At 35.1% G+C, this 20113-nt stretch overlaps 1 protein-coding gene across 5 annotated transcripts in view; it reads left to right on the top strand.

Moving 5' to 3' along the window:
• The window catches only part of Syt7 (Synaptotagmin 7), a 175693-nt gene that overhangs the window by 101034 nt on the left and 54546 nt on the right, over positions 1-20113 (top strand). For 2 of the 5 annotated variants that reach the window (XM_083050346.1, XM_083050345.1), the window contains exon 1: positions 278-2316. The exons of the other annotated variants lie outside the window; for them this stretch is intronic. In XM_083050346.1, coding sequence (XP_082906472.1) covers positions 2228-2316 — 89 coding nt within the window. In that variant the 5' untranslated portion in view covers positions 278-2227. Of the gene's footprint in view, positions 1-277; positions 2317-20113 lie in introns of those variants that run through there. 5 annotated transcript variants of the gene reach the window in all.

Raw genomic sequence — 20113 nt, 5'->3', positions numbered from 1 at the left:
TAGTTTGGTCGAAGGACGAAGAGGGGCAGGAGGGTGAGAGAGCGGCGGTATGGAAGTGGTTAACAGTCGGTGGTGGGGGTTTCGAGGGTGAAGGAGGAGGAACGGTTCGGTCAGAGGGGGTGAGAGATGGTGAAACGGGGTGGGGAAAGCGGCCGAGAAGATCCGGCTAGGAATCTACCGACTGCTCCACGTAGGGGATGAAGCCACGGGTAGGAGCGGCATCATAGGGAGTAGGGATGGCGGGTACGACTTTGGGGGGTTGGTAGCAGCTGAGAGCAGTGCGAGTAGGTCACACCGTCGATCAGAGTAGCGGTCCGCGTTTTGGCGAACGGAGGCCTCGACCGACCTCTTCTCTCTCTCTCCGATTGTGTGTTTTGTCGTCTCTTCTCTCTCTCCTCTGTATCTCTCACAGATGCACGATTATCCTCTTATACGCGCGAACAAAGCCCGGACGGGATCCGTCCATCCGCGCTCTTCCAACTTCTTTGAAACGGCCCCGCTCTTAATAAAGAAAGCTCGCGATCTGATCTGATCCTCGAAGGGGATCGAGATCTCTCGTCGAGGATCCCGCTCGAATGATCCTCGAGCGGTCGGAGCGGATCTATCGGTTCGTGCCACCACGACTACTACATTGTTCGGAGGAGAGAAAGAGAGAAGGAGATCGTAGATCGCGATCCGGAAACCTCGTTCGTCTACCTCGTGTTTCCGTTCTTTCCATCGCGTCGGAGCATGTAAGCCGAGTCTCGCCTCTTTCACTTTCCCCCGGTATCATCGTGTTAGATATCGCGCGCGCGCTAGACAAGAAAGAGGAAGTCAACCAGGGAAAATCGAGTCGCGCGAAAAAAGGGAAGAAGGAACGGACGAGAGGAAAGGGATAGAGAGATTTTTACGGTGCCTTTCTCGTGCGCATTTCGTTTCGCCGAGACTTTTCCCCAAAGCTTTCCTCGACAGTGCGTGCGTGCGTGTGTGTGTGTGTGTGCGCGCGTGCCTTCGTACCTGAAGAATAGAAGAAGCTCGATGAAGAGTCGGATTCATTCGTCGTGGGATCATTCGTACGATATAATGTGACAGTCGAGTCCCCGTTGTTGCGTCGCCCATCGCGACCCATCAGTTGTTGTTATCGTTTGACGTCGACGTTGTTTGTTGTTGATTATTTCGCACACGTTGATTTTTTCCGGTTACTCAAAACTCGTGCACTTCCAGGGGGTGTCAGGGGGTGCAGAACACGGTTCGATAATCGCGAGTCAACGCACGTAATACATATACATATATATGTGTCATATTTTTTACACGCGCCATTAACGAGACACACTCGTGTAATATCTATCTAGGATAACGTGAAAGAGCCACCGCAATTGTGTGATAATTTTAACGACCGCCATTCAATGAAACATAACGAGCGAGCCAGCCAGCCACTTGGAAATTGGGTTAAATAGAATAACTGAACTTCTCTCTCTCTCTTTCACCCCCTCTTTCACCCGAAACTTCCTCTCTCTCTCCATCGAGTCGAACTTCCGCCTTGTAGCGCGTCTGTTGATGATATTTCTTTCGGAAAGACGTCCTCCTTATCTCCTTTCGAGTAGACACTTCTGCTACACCGAGAGAATAAACATCTAAAGAAAGAACAATGAATAAATAAAAAAAGCAAAAGAGAAAGACACAAGAGAAACTAACGTAAGTGTACCCGATCAATAGAAGCCGGTATAAAAACAGTCTGTACGTAACGGAAAGAAATCGGAAGAGCATAACTCTCTTTCCTGAAGACTGAGAGAGGTAAAAAGCTTCGAACCGGTAAAAGCTTAGCCGCTCGATGTAATACCGATACCGCGTATCGGGTCGGTAGGTCGAAGGAGAGGTGAATTACCTGCATCAACCAGGAACATCGAATCGATCCATCGAAACGACCTCGGGTATTCACGTATTCGCGCCTCCCGTCGTGATCGCAAAGTGTTTTCTTCTCCTCGCGCGACGAAGAAAAAAAAGCTGCACTCAAGCAGAGACGAGTGAGCGAGAGAAGTCGAGGAAGCTGTAAAAGGATCACCGGATCATGAGACATGATGTATCGATGAACCGCCAGCTGATCGGCAAGGGGCGAGTCGCCATCGGGGGATAAAGAAAAAGAAAGAGACAGGTCTCTGTTCTGCGAACGATTAACAAGTCGGAGAAAATTCGCAGAACGCATCACGAATCTTCCTCGTCTTCCTCTTCTTAGAAGCTTCCGTAGAAAATGGAGATCGCGGCGTCGGCTATGTTGGACGGCCTGAAGAACAATCGTATCGGCAAGCTGGCACTGTCGCGCTTCTTATCGCAGAGTCTGTGAGTAGAAAATTATCCCAGTCGCGAGATTCGTAGGACGAGAGATGCTGATGACGACGACCGATGAAATTCAATATTGTAATGCACGCCTTGTATATGTATGCGTAACGCTGGCTGGGTATCTGTGCACGCTTGCATGCATATGATTGAAAATTTGCAAATTTTTCACTTGCACGTGGTGAAAGATGCTGAGGAAATGTCTCCTCACGTAGGGTGATGGAGCGTTTCTTTTTTCCATTTTTACATCCTAGAGCGAAAGAAATATACCTGTAGATAGAAAAAAAATTGATCTTTCAGAGACTATAAGCTGGGTAGTTTGTATCGTCGAGTAAAATTTATGTCCCTTCCACGACGCGGAGAACATCTGTTGATCTGTCTGTTAAATGTTATGATAAATCTCGTTTCTTCAAGATTAATTCTTCCGTGAGTTGCGACGCTCCTTCTTCTTCCGACGATACAATTTCATACATGTAAGTGTCTCATCACTCCGCTTCCTCTTTGTGATCCGGCGGGAATATAAAATATCGAACGTTGAACATAACTTCCTAATTTTTCATGCAGGATGATTTTCGAGGTTTTTTTTCGCAGGTCGTTGTTGGAAAATTGTCGAAAGCGATAAATTAATTATTGATCGGGCCATATTACTTTACATATAATTATACGGGACATATATCGCAGGCATGAGATGGTTAAATGTGAAATAGCAGAGTGAGTGAGAGGGAGGGAGAGAAAGAGAGAGAATTACAGCGATATTACCACATAAATAAGCGCGTCTTATAAATAAACACATCGGAAGAACAATTGTTGGATCGGAATTTTATTATAATCATATATGAAATATTAGAATGTCAGAAGTATTCATTTAATCAACAAACCAGACAGAATATTAAACGTATATTCCTATTAAATGTGCCGTAAAATAATAATGATAATTTATGTACGAAACACGGTTGTGAATATATTATTCCGATAGTTAAGCGCATTGCTGAAATATTTTCGTTCAGGTAATGTCATATATATACACACGTGTATTGTGTTTGTATTTCGTGTCAGTCGATCCTCGAAACTCGAATGAATTCAACTTGCATAAAGTACTTGCATAGTTCGTATATATAATACACATTTGCGTGTGCCTACGCATATATTTTTTTATTGACATTTCACGATTATCGTCGATACTTTTTCCGCTCGTCTTCAATCAACGCAAGCGTATTGTGGAGTTTACAATAAACACGATTGTGTATTGTGTATTATTTGGCACGAACGGTTATACACACTTATCTAAAGTGCTCTTTCGTCGCGCGTTTTCTCAAAATTGATTCTCCCGCTTATTTCGAGATCGTTGAAAATTGCGACAACTCAATTTCTCTTGTATCCGAGAAATCTAGTTTCTCACGAGTGCTTTACATGATTTTTTCGTAATATTCGGAAAAATATTACATGTACCATTACGAGATAAGTGTATTATTGAAAAAAGTATTGAAAATTTAAATATTATATAAACTTTGCATTTCTAGCAAGATTTTTTTCAGAGTTAACATTCTCAGTTGTATCTCTAGAGACACAAAAGCCATTATCTCACTTTATCTATAATTTCTCCGATTAAAAAATTCCCGCGTCTCTTTTATCAGAGCAACACTTTGTTCTTCAAGTAAAGATATTGTTAATTATACATATGAGTCGTGAAAAATAATACAACATCGCTAAATCAAAAACTAAAATTTTTAATATAATGCATTACAAAATAATAAATCTCTTTTTTATAGTCAAGTATATATAAATAAAAGGAAACAGAAATTTTACTAAAATATTATGTTTTGAATAAGTAGAGTTCCATGAAAGAGTGAGAGTTTAATAGAGAGAGAAAAGATAAGCGCTCATTGCATAAGAGAGAACAAAGCATCCTTAGCTGAAGTTAAGATCCACTCAACAAAATATAACTGACGAGATTGAGATACTAAAAAGGAAGTACATATATTAAAATGTAGACTCCTCTAGACATAGCAATTATTATAGATATTATGTTTTACTGCTCTTTGTAAATTCGAATAAAAAATTTAGTAATAATAATGGAAGATCAAATATAACACACAGCCTAGTTAATAATTCATCTCGTCACATTTTTATCATTATGCGATAGATATTTATTATCTCTCATCTCTTTTAATATATTATTTAATTTGTACTATTTAACTTGCTTTTGCACGCACGTTGTTTTTTTTATTTTTAAATTAAATAATAAAAGTACATCGTACATTATAAATTACACTATTCTATGAGAAGGACTAGCTAACGATTTGACTTAAAATTTCGTCAAACGTCCGAAAACACTGTTAAGTCGTATAAGAGTCGATTTTCTGCTTCCGCGAATCGTGATTACGTCTGCGAAGCTAGGGGTAAATGTATATAGCACCGTCTACCGTTCGATTATCTTCTTCTTCTACAGCCCTCTCGGATTAAAGTACACCTATTCTCGCGGGGCTTGCATTCCAGAGACAAGTATGATAAATTTCACACCCACGAATTTCCCGCATCACAACAAATCTGTCACTTTCTTACGCTTGTTTGTTTCATCTCGCGGAGAGTAATCAATCTATCTAATACAGTGTCTCTCGCGTTTAAACCAATACAGAAGAGAAATTGAAAGGAAAAATAGGACAAGCTGATTATGTTTACAATTAAGAAAACGCTCTTGATGTAACAACGATGAGAATAACAAGTTAATTTAGTCTCTTTTCAAGACGGTATAATTTAATCATTCCAGATTGCACCTTTTAAATTAAATAATTGTGCGCGCTAAAAAAATAAATCTCGCTCAGCATGAAACGATTTTACTAATATAAGCGCTTTTCAAATGAATCAAATATTATACAACAGAGGTCTTGTCTGTTTTAAAATATAAAATAATATAATTTTTCGATATATATGATATACAGTAATTTTATTATTTAAAAAAAATTTGTTTATATAATTACATTATTAGATATTTATCTATTATTATTTCAATTCGTATATTTAAAAGTTGAGATAAAACACAGATTTTTTTTTATAAAACGATTAAAGACTTTCGGAAAGCATTTCGCAATTAGGATGGACTTTTCACAATATTTACCTCCGATTTGAAATCGGATCGAGGAACTTTATTTGTGAGAAATACTCGCTCGAATGAAGCCAATTTACACTATTTCCGATTGGAATTTTTTTTTTACATATCCTTTTTTGTTAGAGGAAATTATATTTCTACGTGACAGACGTGTAATTCCGATGTACGTATTTCGCGGTAAATGAGATTGTGAAATTCCGCAGTAAATGAGATCGCTGATAAACAAAATTGTCTACATTTTTCGCATTTGTGATTAAAAAGAAGCGGCAGTCTTATATAGGAATTTTTTTTACAATCTATTGCATATCAAAGGGGGAGAAACTGTCTTGACATTTCTACTGTCCGATATAAGGATCCCTGAAAAAGCTTTCAGTGCGACATTTATTTCAATGGGAATTTAAGGGGGTTCATATTTGAAATTGTTTTATATGTAGGTACATAAAAAAATATTTATTTATTTATCTAATTGGCTTTTTAATTTTTATTTGCAGACAGCATTTTGATAGTGAAATATTTGGAAAGCGTTAGAATGTTATAGCGTTAGATGGTTACATCAAAGTGTAATATTTGCTTCGTTCGTACATATTCTCGGAAATTTACGATACTCGCATCGAAAACTACTTTAGAACATTGATTCGTAGAATCGAAGACGATTCAATCGACGCCGCAATATCGATGATAGCTCATAATTTCGACAAAGTTGTTCGAAGCTTAAATTAAGCTGATTTAACGTTCGCAAATCGTAAAGCAGTCGAATATTACAGCAATATCTAAAAAAGGGAGGTAAACTTCTCAGGAGCAAAAACACGATTCAATTACGATCGCGCAGGAAATGCGCGCGTTTTTATTGTACCGGAAATTTCTCGTGCTGCAATTGCAAAATATACTCGATCGACTCTCTTGACGATATATTGTGCCGCGAATTTTTGAAGACAATTTTACGCGCGAGTTGCGTCTGTCTGCAAAGCAGAATTTCGTGTCGCTCTTGTTTTGCACACGCATGTCCTTTGTTGGACGAGTAATATAAAATGTGCACAAATAATCGCCCTGTTCTCTCTGGACGACGCGACGCTTGCATTAGACGGAAGTGCACTCCGAGGTAAATTTATCTCCTCTTTCGGATGATAGAGCAAACGGACGTTACTGTAGGTGAGTTATTGCAATTAAAGTACGTCCGCGCGATATCTGACGTAGGGACTCGGGGCAGGAATCTAAGTTCCGTAAAATTGCCATTAACTTCCCGCGCGTATTATGTCGGCGTCACACGATGTAGGTTTTTCTGTATAATTAGCTGTACGTTTCCTTACATGCACCAATCAGCGTTTCGGAAATGTTTCATTCAATGCAATCTTCACTGTTGATATGATATGTCAAAATCGTTTGACAGAATATTAATATTTTAATAAAAATGTGGAATAAAGAACAAATAGTTTCTACGATTTCTTGTATTTATTTCGCGATGAAGTAATAGCACGAATGCAGCCAATCTCCGTCGTCGCAAAATTTCATTTACTATATACAGGAGCTGTTGTTCCTCCATATCAATCTCTTTTAAAATATTTAATTTAATTATCAAAACCTATCAACCAGCTATGATTGACGTTTGACGTTTTCTTTCGTCTGACCTCTTCATCCAACACTCCATACAGCAAACCAACTTCGTGTGACGTGTTTATACAACGCTCTATATGCAGCAAACCAAGCAACGTACAGGATACAAGCTAGCATACAAGCTAATCATACAAAAAAACGTACATCGTGTGACGCCGGCTTTACTTTTACTTTTGTTCTTTAATACAACATTATTTTAATGAGTTCTAACAATGGAGAAAGGAAATATTAGGAAAATGTTGGATATTAAGAACAGGGAAGTTTGCGCTTCTCGATAGTGTTATTCTTCTAACTTAATTTTCAAAATTACAAAAGCCAAATATACATATATTTATATATAAAATTATGTATAAAAATATACATAAAATATATACACATAATATATATTTTATATATATTATATATATATATATTATAATAATATAAAATTATATATAAAAAATATATATATAAAATTTAAATGTAAATTTTTGTTTCTCGAGAAAGAGGTTGAAAATTCGAAACGCCACTCTAGCGTACGTCTGTTTCTGAAATGTAAAAGAATTTTCTATACGAAGAGTATAAGAGTATTTTGACATTTATTGATTCATAATTTTTGCTTCTTTCATCCGAAGGAGATGAAAATGTTGCACGTTGAATGATTATTTTATGACCCAGTTTCGACTCACAGAGAGAGAGAAAGAGAGAGATGATTCTACGGAACTGTTTATCGTTAGTGACATATAACATATAATCTGGCTGTTTGCAACGACTGTGCTCGAAACACTGTTTTATATTTCCACGGTTATGCATATATTCCGTGTACTTGTGTAAACCTATACGCGAATAGATAATCGTTCTGCCATGCGAGCCGTTTAGTTTACGTAATTAAAGGAGCGTGAAGTATGTGTCATGCTTTTATCATGTTGACAAACAATCGAAACTTGTTATCAAGCATAAATGCGTTGTCATGCATTTCTGTTATTTCACGATACATTAACATCTGCTATACACATCGACGGCCTTAATTACCGCTTCGCGAGAGAGAGAGCAGAAGTGAGAGAATAACACACGCAGGAGATCGAAACAAAATATACACAACACTGGACGGAACAATCGATCGTGTTGTTATTACATCAAATTAGAATTAGAATTTTAGATCGAGACTCTCTCTGGCGATGCGAAAAATATATATCAAAACTCTCGAAGCGATCTCTGTTCGCATAATTACCATTTAACCCAATTTGCCTAATGTTTTCTCAGTTATCACGTTTGAACTACTTAGCGCATATGCGACTGCATAGGGGAGATCTAATCGTCCCTTTGCGTACCATATGTATTGCGAGGAGAGAACTCTGGCGTAAAGCCAGATCCTACCCGCGCGATGTTATCGCATGAAAGATGATTTATACACGTTATATCGATCGTTGAAAAAAAAGCAATGATTATGTTGCTGTGGTCCGAAAACGCGGCTAATCTAATCTTTTTGCGAATACTTTACGCTGCAATGATTTACGTTTGACCGAATTGATCCGTAAAACTATTCGAAGCTATTATTATTTATTATTATTTATTATTATTATTTATTATTATTTATTATTTTTTTATCTGATTTATTAATATATACTATTATAGGATCGCGGGTTACGGAGATTAATATTATGTTAATTGGAAATAATTGATAGGAGAGTTCTACTTTAGTTTCGTTTATTCACTCTAAATTTATATATATTTATATCAACGCGAGAAAATCTTCGACGGGACTCTATCCGTGAGAGAGCTTAGTTCTTTTCTCTTTCGCGGAATTCGGCCTACTTTTCGGCTTTTCGGTTCCCCGAGCGACGAATATTTCGGTTATCGCCCTACGTGGCCCAATCAAATGATACCACGTTGAACGGCACGTGTTTTTCTTTTGACTTTCGCTCGCAATAACAACGGCATCCCGTCTCGTTCGCAAACAGGACAATACATACAGACAATAAGAGATACAATGATACGACAGAAATAAACTTGACTCGACTCAAAAACATACATGACGAGAACGCAAGCACATCCGACAACCATATAATAATTTCTTAATTCCTACACTATATATTATTAATATATATTATATACTAATGATATTTAACGCGGTAAAATATAATGAAATAATATATAAATAATAAAAATAAAATATAATATAAATAATATATCGAAATAATAGAATAAAGAGAGAGAGAGAGCGGGAGAGAGTAACGCGCGGCATTGATTTATTTTATTTAGCCGAGTGCATAATTGAATGTACGACATACACGTGTATTTGAATCGTTCGCGTTAACTTATCATCCCTTCAGTCGCAGCGGTTTGTTAAGCTTCCTTCCGCACGAGAGAGAACGATTGCAATTTCCTTGCCGGTACCTGCTTGGGGGGCTGGCCGCTTTCTCCGGTCGGGGTTCTCTTTACGTGCTACTTGCTCTCTTCCGACGATTGAGTGGTAACTCGTGTTGTTTCCAGCCGAGGTTAAACGTTCCGCGTATTATCGTTCGCTAATTGATTTATCGCCCGTTAACTATCAGAGAATATTGATATTGATCGGAATTATCCGAGATATATAGATTCCTGGTAACCTAAGGCTCCAATTAATTTCCGATCACGGTGAAAACTCTACTTTCGACGTAAATCCGAGGAAAGGGCGAGAGAGATATAGAGAGAGAACAGCATCTGCGCGATACGATTTCTAATAAATCACATCTGATTAGATTCTTCTTCTGAAAAATTATTACATATATGTTACGAAAGTTTCAGAGTATTTATCAGATCAAATTGCGGGTGATTGTTTGGAAAATATTAATATCGATTTTGATTAAAACTTGTATCATAATTTTATTATCACATGTTGCATTATTTATTTATTTTTTATTTTTATATATATTTTTAGATGCCACGTAATGTATAGCATATCTTATTCGTGTTAATTGTATTCGATTATCTGTAGGAATTTTTAAATGCGATTCAATCGCGACATTTATCTTCAGACATATACGAATTTTCGTATATAATTTAGCAGGCGTTTCAATTTTACTTCGATACCATGTGGTATCGACCAGTCATAAAAGCTCACATGTGCAAAGATTAAAATATTTTATAGTCTCTCTCTATTCGCGACGGGGATAAAACACACATATACACACATACGACACATTTTGTTTTTGATCTCTCGTGAGATTATCGAAAAGGTAGAAGAGAGATTCGGTCGCTTTCGAGACGTGATGCGAATCAAATTTCTTTCCTATACTGTTATTTTTTTTCTCTCAAAACTTAAATTGGGATATAGTCCAGGTAATGGGGAGTTTTAAATGGAATTAAGTCGGGAAGTTTTGAAAATTGGTGAAGCTGTATAATTTTGTGATCCTAACAACATACTAAATTTGCAACCTCGACATTTTTCCGCCGGCGCCGTTAGCTTGTTAAAATGGCGGCAATAACCTGTTTTTTCAAAATATCTCGGCTCTCATGCATTCTAGCGCAAAAATAGTTATTATGAAAAAGAAAGAGAATAAAATTTGCTACAATTAAGGTCGTATACAATTTTTTCGTACAATCAATAGTTTCAGTGAAACAGCCTTAGGAAAGTGAAGTATTTTCTTTCGTATCTAGAAAAAGTGCATTTTTTCATACTCATTTGATTCATTATCAGTTTTTTTATCAGGTGGTACTGTTTTTACTTTCTGCATTGTGTTTATCATTTTGTAATATTATTTGAACATAATGCCGTAATAATTCATTTCCACACCACCCTTTGAGGTAGAGTATATGGCGCGTTTTTTTTTATGTAGTGTCCCCTGTAGGCCTACTCCACAGTAACGTGACTATTGTTTTCAATTGAGTACTCCTGATGTTGATGGAATAGGATCGCTATAATTTTCTTCTGTATTTGCATAACGCGTCAAGTTTACTTTTGATCTGGTTGCAGCACAGGATAAATATCACATATCCTGCATGAAAAAACTGTCTAAGCCACCAATAATTGGTGGAGAGGAACCAACTACAAATGTAGATGAGGCAATGGGAAACACATACTCTTTTTCGAGAAAAACATTTTTTTTTTAAACGCGCCATATATTCTATCTCAAAGGGTGACGTGGAAATGAGTTTATTGCGGCATTATGTTCAAATAATATTACAAAATGATAAACACAATGCAGAAAGTAAAAACAGTACCACCTGATAAAAAAACTGATAATAAATCAAATGAGTACGAAAAAATGCACTTTTTCTGGGTACAAAAAAAAATATCTTACTTTCTTAGGGCTATTTCACTGAAACTATTGATTGTACGAAAAAAATGTATACAACCTTAATTGTAGCAAATTTTATTCTTTTTCTTTTTCATAATAACTATTTTTGCGCTAGAATGCATGAGAGCCGAGATATTTTGAAAAAACAGGTTTTTGCCGCCATTTTAACAAGCTAGCGGCGCCGGCGGAAAAATGTCGAGGTTGCAAATTTAGTATGTTGTTAGAGTTACAAAAATCTACAGCTTCACCAATTTTCAAAACTTCCCGACTTAATTCCAAGTAGACCTTCTTTTTTCTCCCTGTTGCCTGGACTAATGTATGGATCTATTCTTTAAATAATTCTGCTCGCTTTCAATTTTTCAATAGATCACTTTGATCACGATGGTCGATTTAAAAAATTCACAAATATGACACGTGCGTTGTCGACTGATCGTCAAAGATGCGTCATAAAATTGTTTCGCACCACCTGCGAACTCGCGACTGTTTCGAGGATTATCTGGCCGCCACGTTTACCCAATAAATTTGTCTGTGAAAGACTCGGTGATAAACTTCATGAAACCCGCCTAGTCGGTTGGTTAAAAAGTCGCGCGTTGGTTAAATTTATCTCCAGCGGCGCGCCTATTCGAATACGGCTTCTAATTGTGTAACATTGTTCATTGCAAACATTATTCACTATTTTTTTTCATAAACTGGTTAAAAATACTTTTCTCTCGCTTAAAATATCGCGAAAATTTAATTCTTCGAGTACAAGTAATTTTTACGATTGGTCCATTATCTAAATGAAACGTAAATTCTATGCGACAGAGCGAAATGATATTTCGCGATCGAAGTCACAATAGATTGCCGCGAAATGCTAGAGTATTACGCTTTTCATAGAAAGTTGATAAATTGATTTTCTCCGGGAAAATTATGAAACATTTCTCATGAAAATATGTCGCTACGTTTTAGCTCTTTTCTATCCAGAGAGATGCTCGAAATTAAAAATTAACTTGAAAAAAATTCTTTCAGTCAAGCAGTTTAAGTGTCGCTTAATTTGGGCAGCTGGTAGTGAAAGTAATTAAATAAGACATTAAAGAGAACAAATAAAAGAACTAATTTTACTTTTACATTAATCAGAAAATATTATTTTCCTAATTTACAATTTAACTGGGCAAAATATTGAATTCTGACATATTTCGTACCTAGAGACAGTTTTTAAATGAAAAGAAATTAGTTCAAGTCAAAATTGAGAAAATTATTTTAAAAGTTTCAAGTTTTTATTTAAAAATATTCACTATTCATAGGAAACATTTGAAATAAAGAAAAAAGCACTTTAAAAGAGTTTGAAAACTCGAAATAAAAAAAAATTCCTAGATATCCCACAATTTCTATAGTGTAGAATTTTTTTGTGTAGTTTAAACGAGAAACTCTAAACTATTTGTCGAGATTGTGTGTATTTTGTAGAAAGGCTTTTACACTATCGGATTTAATTCTGCCTGTTGTGTAGTGCGTATTGTTGTATAAAGGATTCAAATTGTCGCGAGAATTGTTTCTCGTGTAGTTGATCCTAGCTATCCTCTTTGTTGCCACGTATTTTGAAGAGAGTTTTCATTATTGATTTATATTGAACGCTCTTCTCGATGATGTCTCGTATCAATAAGAAGTACGAATTTCGAAGTTCTATTGATGAATACTCTACTGATAATACGATTACAAGGGCAACAATACGTGTATCGACTCTAATTTCTGAAGCAGACGTCTATTGTTTCATCAAAGTTTCGCTTCCTCTTGGTTTCTCCTGTATGTTTATGCACACACACCTGTGTTAATTTTCTATAAGCTACACTAAATCTTACCTTAAGAAAAACAGCAAGAGAGAAAGAGATAGAGAGAGCGCACGTGCCTGTTAAATTAAAAATAAATTGTTGCTTTAATGTGTACTTTATCGTATCACTACAATAGAGGATAAACTAGATAAAATATAGTTTTGAACTACTAATTTCTCAAAATTATTAAATACGATTTATAATTATTTAGAAGTTGGCTACACTGAAAAAAAAGATTATTTAATTCAACTAATATTTAGTTGAATACGTTCAAATAAATCATTTATTTGAAACAAATAAATTTTTATTTGAAACAAATAAATATTTATTTGCTTTGAAAAGGATTTTCTTATATCAAATAAATATTTGTCATATCAAATCAATATTATTTACTTTCAAATAAATGATTTATTTGAACGTATTCAACTAAATATTAGTTGAATTAAATAATCTTTTTTTTCAGTGTACAAGAATAAATTGAAAAACATATTTTTTGTGTGTGTTCAAGTTATTTTTAAATAAAAAATATGCGATATACTTTATTTGAAAAATTTATAGTTTTATCATTACCTGTTTTTTAATAAAAATAATATCAAAGAATTACGCTAATTAGGAATAAAAAAAAGTGTGTTAATTAATTTAATTCTTTTCCTCTTTCTTTTTATATGTATTTTATAAAATTTATATACCTATATAAAATTTTGATTATAATTATGTCGAGAATTTACAAAAGATAGTTTAGAAGTTTTGAAAGCATAATGAGATCATAAACGTATATAAATTGTATTCATTCGAATTACTCATGTAAAACCTAATGTTTGTCGCATATTTTAAAACAAACAGATCTTGAAAATGTATATACAATAACGTATGCGAATCGATCTAATTAGCATTGCGACGAAAAATTAATTTCGGTCGATATATTTAGCAATGCAAAATTCGACTCTTTCTTCGGTTTCGGATTATTTCGACGCGTTTACGCGGCGCACCTAGTGTTAAAAAGTTTAATAGATAATTGGGTAATAGAATGGATAGGTGAAAGAAGGAAAAAAAGTGCATTTAGCGCTATTTAACACGTGCCGCGTTCTTGGGATAATTGCGATTTTATCGAGCAGCCACGTGCGCAGCTGAATACGGACGAGATTCCGTCTCGTCTCGTTTTGTGTCTCGAGATATAAAAAAGAAAGAGCGCTCTCGCGCTTCTTTCGCTATTTATGCGATTTACGCAAATGGCTCCGAATCGATCCGTCCGAATCCGGAATTTCAAATATCCGGTAGTTCAAATATGCGTTTTATTCGCGCACGATGTCTCGACGTTGCAAGACGTCGATGTTTATAACGCCATGTTATATCGCCGTGCGATATGAATGCAAAGAGCCCTAATAAAAAGAAAAAAAAAAATATATGAAGAAGGGAAGTAGTAATAAAATGACAATTTTGTATTGTTACAATGTAATATATTCCCGAAACTATATACGTCATATCTGCAATATTGAATGTAGAAATCAGACCGTGTTTGCTGTGTGAGGTTAAAAATATACATATATAAATTTTCCCTTCCGGATCGCATAAATATATATTATATCCGGAGAGGCATTCGAAAGCATCTTGTGCTTGTCAGCGTAAATTATAGCTGATTTGTATAGTGGGTTCTTCTCCGCGAAATTACATTACCATATCGTAAGAAAAAGAAAAAAAGATAAAGGAAAGGAAAACAAGGCTGACATCTCTATACCTGAATAAAATGAACATTCGTATGCGGGCCATATCGTGGAATCGCGCAATCACGAATACAGAATATACCAAAATTCGCTTATGTCTCGCGCAACAATAAAATCTTTCAACTAATTCGCGATGGATTTTTTTAGAATGAAAATATTGACTACAGGTTATATTTGCTTTTATAAAGGTTTTTTTTTTTTTACGTCATGGACGACAATATATACGCTTGATATAAGCGCGTCGGACGCACATCATTTTTAATTATTTTCATAGTTACATTGTGTAACACGGAGCGAAATGTCGCGATAAAGGGAAGGTTTAAGCTTATACTTTATTGTGTCGTTATATAATAGAGTGATAAACTAGAAATTTACAGAGAATTTTGTATTTTAGTTTCAAACTGATAATTTTCCTCAAAAAAGTGCAACTAATAATTCCTTATCAAGTGCAATTTAAAATCGTTTAGGAATATATCTATTATGCGAGAATATAAAGTAGAGAACATTATATGCAAATTAATTTTATGTAAAAGATATGCAAATTTGGGAAATACAATTTTATTATTTCAATTTGTTTTATCTACAAAGTTAACAATATCAAAAAATTGCGCCAATTGGAAATACAAACACTATATTTGTTATTCGATTTAATTCTCCCTCTCTTTCTTTTTCTGTGTATTTTATATGATTTATATACATATTTTAAAACCCTTTTCTGGCGTCTACAATTTTATTTACTGAGTGAGACTTGTCTCTTTACGCGAAGTAAACGACTCAAAAACTCTTATACTTCCATTGTTCTCTTATGTGTCTTAAATTGTAAGACTTCCTCTATTAAGTTAGTTAATTAAGCATCTAATTAGCACGTAATTTTGAAATAGATGAGACTTTTACGTAGCGAGTTTAATTTAATGGAGATAAAAGTATTCTTGCTACAGGATGTTGGTTGCGTGACTTTCATTTTTTTCATTAATTTTTCCGATAATAATATTTTATTATCGGAAATATAATTATTTATAAATCATAAGAGAAGCTCTAATTTAAAATTTACATATTGCAAAAAAAAAAAGACATCGAGAACGTTTAATCCGATATACAGGATACAATTTTGTGGCGACTTGTGGAAGTCGACTGACCACCTGATAAGACACAAAACGCCATTCTCGCGTGTCGCGATTAATTCTGCTTTACGGTAGCCTACCTCCTTATTATCTCGAAGGGATCCATGGTTCCGGATAAAGCCCTTTGCTTCCGCGTAAAGCGGTTAACGCAATTTGCGTTAAAAATAAACGTCACCTTTGTAACCCTTGCGCCGTCATCGTGCATAGCCCCGTAGATAGATAGATGGAGACGATAAATTATTATATCGTCGATATAAAGTTTTACGTAACGCCCATCGCCCGCCCATTCTTTTCTCTATTATTGTGTTTATAAGGATGGATCCCTCTCTCTCTCTCTCTCTCTCTCTCTCCTTTCCTTGGTTAAAATAAATTTCCGGCGCTGTATATTATTTACTCTCGTCTACATCGTAAAAACATCCCATCTATATAAGATGTGATAAAAGTTCACGCGTCGTGCTTAGAAGCACGCAAGATGCTCCGGATCAGCGTAAATATAACATTATATCTCGCGGCGAGAAAACAAGACGATGGAAATAAATTGTTTCTCCCTATATTTTTTTTTTTCGCCCCTCATCGCGTCTTACTCTGATTAAGGGCGCGCGGAGGCGATCGAAGGGGAAAGGGAAAGAGTGTTCTCTATAAAGCGACGCGACTGATACGACTGCGACCTACCGCAATTGCGAATGACAGGGGTACCATATATAATATATACATATACATACGCGTATATGAAGATGTATATACATACATATGCTCTCGCGTGCGAGTTATTTCCCCTTAGAAACCTGCGTATGTATGTAATTTGACGGGGAGAATTCCGTCGATCGATATCACGTTTTAAAAGTATTGTAAACAATATCTATAATTAAATATCTACAGTTAATCGATCGTGAGATGATTAGTGAGCGTTTTCTGTGTCTCTCGTATTTTCTCATCTTACATTTCTATCGCCGATCGTGAAACTTTGAGAAGTTGTAGCACAGCGCGATTATAATTGGAGTTGTTTTTCAATACACGACGTTTATATTGTTCGACGTTCTCAATTTATAGGTACAGATATATTTATGAATACTACGTATTATTTTATCATGATGGAGAAGCTCCCAAGATTGGACAAATACTTTTATTATCGATATATTTAATGTAACTCTTAATTACATAATTGAACAAAAAAATACAAGAAAGAGAGTAATTATTTCGACTTTAAATATTGCAACACATTACATATTATAAAATTTCATAAAATACATTAAAATAGCTCCTTTTTGCAACTTTAGTCAAAGTCAAAATTGTAATGTCATAGAGTAATTTAAAGACCGCGATCGTGTTCAACGTAAAAAAATTAAAAACGATAAATGCAATTTCTTATGTTGCTGATTTTATTAATGAAAAACAATTTTTTATGCTGCTCGATTTTATTAATGAACTATATCGTGTATCGTCGATCAAATTAATCAAACTTGCGAGTGGTTTCAGCGATTACATACAAATGCGTATCCGAACTCATTTATCGTTTACTACACGATGGAACACGATATGAATGTATTATAAATGTAGATGAGAATAGGATTTTTTTCGCATAAATTTATCGTGAAAGAAGCGAAGAAGCGAAGATTGACGACGACCTGTCTCGAAAAATTTCAATATGCGCGATCTGAATAACTTGATGTTTATTCGCACATCATCTAACGAGCACTCATCGAAACATTAAGCGATAAAAGAAAAAAAACACGGACGCTTCTATTTTTAAATCCTCATCCGCTAAAAGTATTCGTCGAATTCAGCTTCGCGAGCGGCGAACATTTTGATAAGACATGCTCTTTCCGTTTGTTTGTGGTTCGCCTCCATTAGCATACTCCACATTACTATCACAGGTACGAGATCGATGATTAACAATCAGAAACGGAACGAGAAGGGTTGTTCTCTCTTGTTGAAGGATCCGGTCGATATCAGGAGAGAGAAATGCGTTCTTCTGTGCCGAGACGGAAACCGAGCGTTGTAACACTTCTCTGTCGACCTCTTTCCCTCCTGCTCTTGCCTTCTCTGTTATTTGTTACAAGCCAGTGGAAATATTTCACCGGAATCGGAAAAATTTTCTGCAAACTTTATCATACAATTTATTCGTAAAAAAGTCTATACCACTAATTGTTAACATTAATCTTCTTCAAAAAAATATTAGTAAAAAATATGTATGTTTTTTAATAAAAAGAAATTAAATTTTTATGTCGGAATATAAAAAGAATATGATAAAGTTTTCTAGAGAACTTTTAGAGAACTTATTATGAGAAACTTATGTCAGAATTATAATAGAAGAAGAATTATAACATAAAGGTAATGATAACGTAATTATAGAATCATGTCGTATCCGAAAGTGTCCGCTGTACTAAATGGAATTTTAATTATTTCACGTAAAATGGAATTTTTTTTCTAATATTACGCGCGAAAATTCAAATAAAAGTGTATGAAAATTATGTCGCTTTCGCGACAAAGATGAAATGAGTGAAGTTTTAATTTATTTCTAGAATAATTTGTGGCACGTAAATATCTATCTATTTTAATAAACGATATTATTATAGTTTTACTATAACGATCTTTTAATATTAACTTAAATAACATTTATGTAGCTGTAAATTTAAATTATTATCGAGCGTAAATTCAATTTTAAAGTGCCATGAATTTCAATTAGATGCGTATATGATATCTACTGATCGATAACAAAGTTTAGAATGTTAATGCTATTTTCAAAATTGAATGCAAATAACGGTAATATTGAGCAAATCGTTAACGTGCGATTATTTCCGTACTAATTGTGTCATGAGAAAAGGAATAAAATAGCGAAAGCTAAAATCCTTGCGCATTTTGCTGTTTCAAGTAGAAATATCTATGATATAAGTAGACATAATTGGATGCCGGATCGATGAAAAAATTTTAGTTTGTTCGATTTATTGGAAAATTTTTTTTCTCGGATGAAAGAGAAGTAAATTCAAGTTTGATATCCAAAATTGGTACATGTATTCCTGTAAGAGATACGCGCGTTCCTTTCGTTTCTTCATGCCGTTATTCTTCCCGTTTCTGCTTTTCTGGCATGCGATTTCTCTCTTTCACCACCAAGGAATTACGCATGGTTTGTTACCGAGTTATGGCGTTCCGGGGAATCGGTTCGACTATCGCAATATAAGTCAAAAGCTTCCTATCTAAGACCCAGTTATGTCCGCTTTTACGATGAACGAGCTTGAAACATATGTAGGTTTCCATTGAACAAGCGTTTTTGTGTTGTAACGGTGTGCTCGACGAGACTGTATGTACCTCTAACACATACACACGTAGTAACGTCCTAGACCTACTAGGCCATTTTTTACCCGCAGATTCCTTGATGACCTATTTGAAGTGGATAGGTCGGGATTAAAGTTTCGAGGAACCGGTTGGCATAAACATTCAACGAAAAAGCGAAAAACTTTTGCCAAACTGGCTGCACGAAATAGTACACATTTTATTTTTCATTTCATTTTAAGAGTAAACTTTGATAGCTTTTTAATTTTAAATGGATTTAGGTAATCATCTTTATAATTGCAAAGTATATTGAATAGTAAAATTTCGAAAATTTATTTGTCAAACACTGATCTTTTTAAACATTTTTTGTTAACAAAAAAGGATCGACCTTAAATTTGAGAAATTGAATAAGTGAGAGGATGGTTCGGTAGATCTGGAATTATCGCGTTTGATAATGATCGATCTCGGACGAGACGACGGGCAGCAATATAATTAGGCAGATTGTTTTAAATGTTGCTTTTATAAATAGATATACGAGCGTGTACTGATGCCGTACCCCTCCCCGAGGATTTAATTAAGTAAAGAGCGCTCGCGTTGCTTCGAAAATCGTACGGTCAGCTATTCTCTAAACGGTTTAGTAATGTAATTTGAATTAACAGACAAGATCGCTTGCTATCACGCATACGCGTTGTCTCCCAGATATCAGCAATCTTGTAATTAATGATTATAATTAATTTTATATACCGGGGATATACGTTCCTTCCCTTATTATTTTGAAATTATATTAAGCGAGTTATATTGACCGAAAAAAAATTGATTATCTTTAATAGAGACATTTGCGACTTTGCCTTGATTATTTTAATAAAATTTTATAATTATAGTTATAGAAAAGCAGAAATTGAAAGATTGG

This window comes from Prenolepis imparis, unplaced genomic scaffold (genome assembly GCF_030444845.1).
Source record: "Prenolepis imparis isolate NDT839.2.m4 unplaced genomic scaffold, iyPreImpa1.0 SCAF_11, whole genome shotgun sequence".
Lineage (NCBI taxonomy): Eukaryota > Metazoa > Arthropoda > Insecta > Hymenoptera > Formicidae > Prenolepis > Prenolepis imparis.
This window is presented reverse-complemented; position numbering and strand designations above follow the sequence as displayed.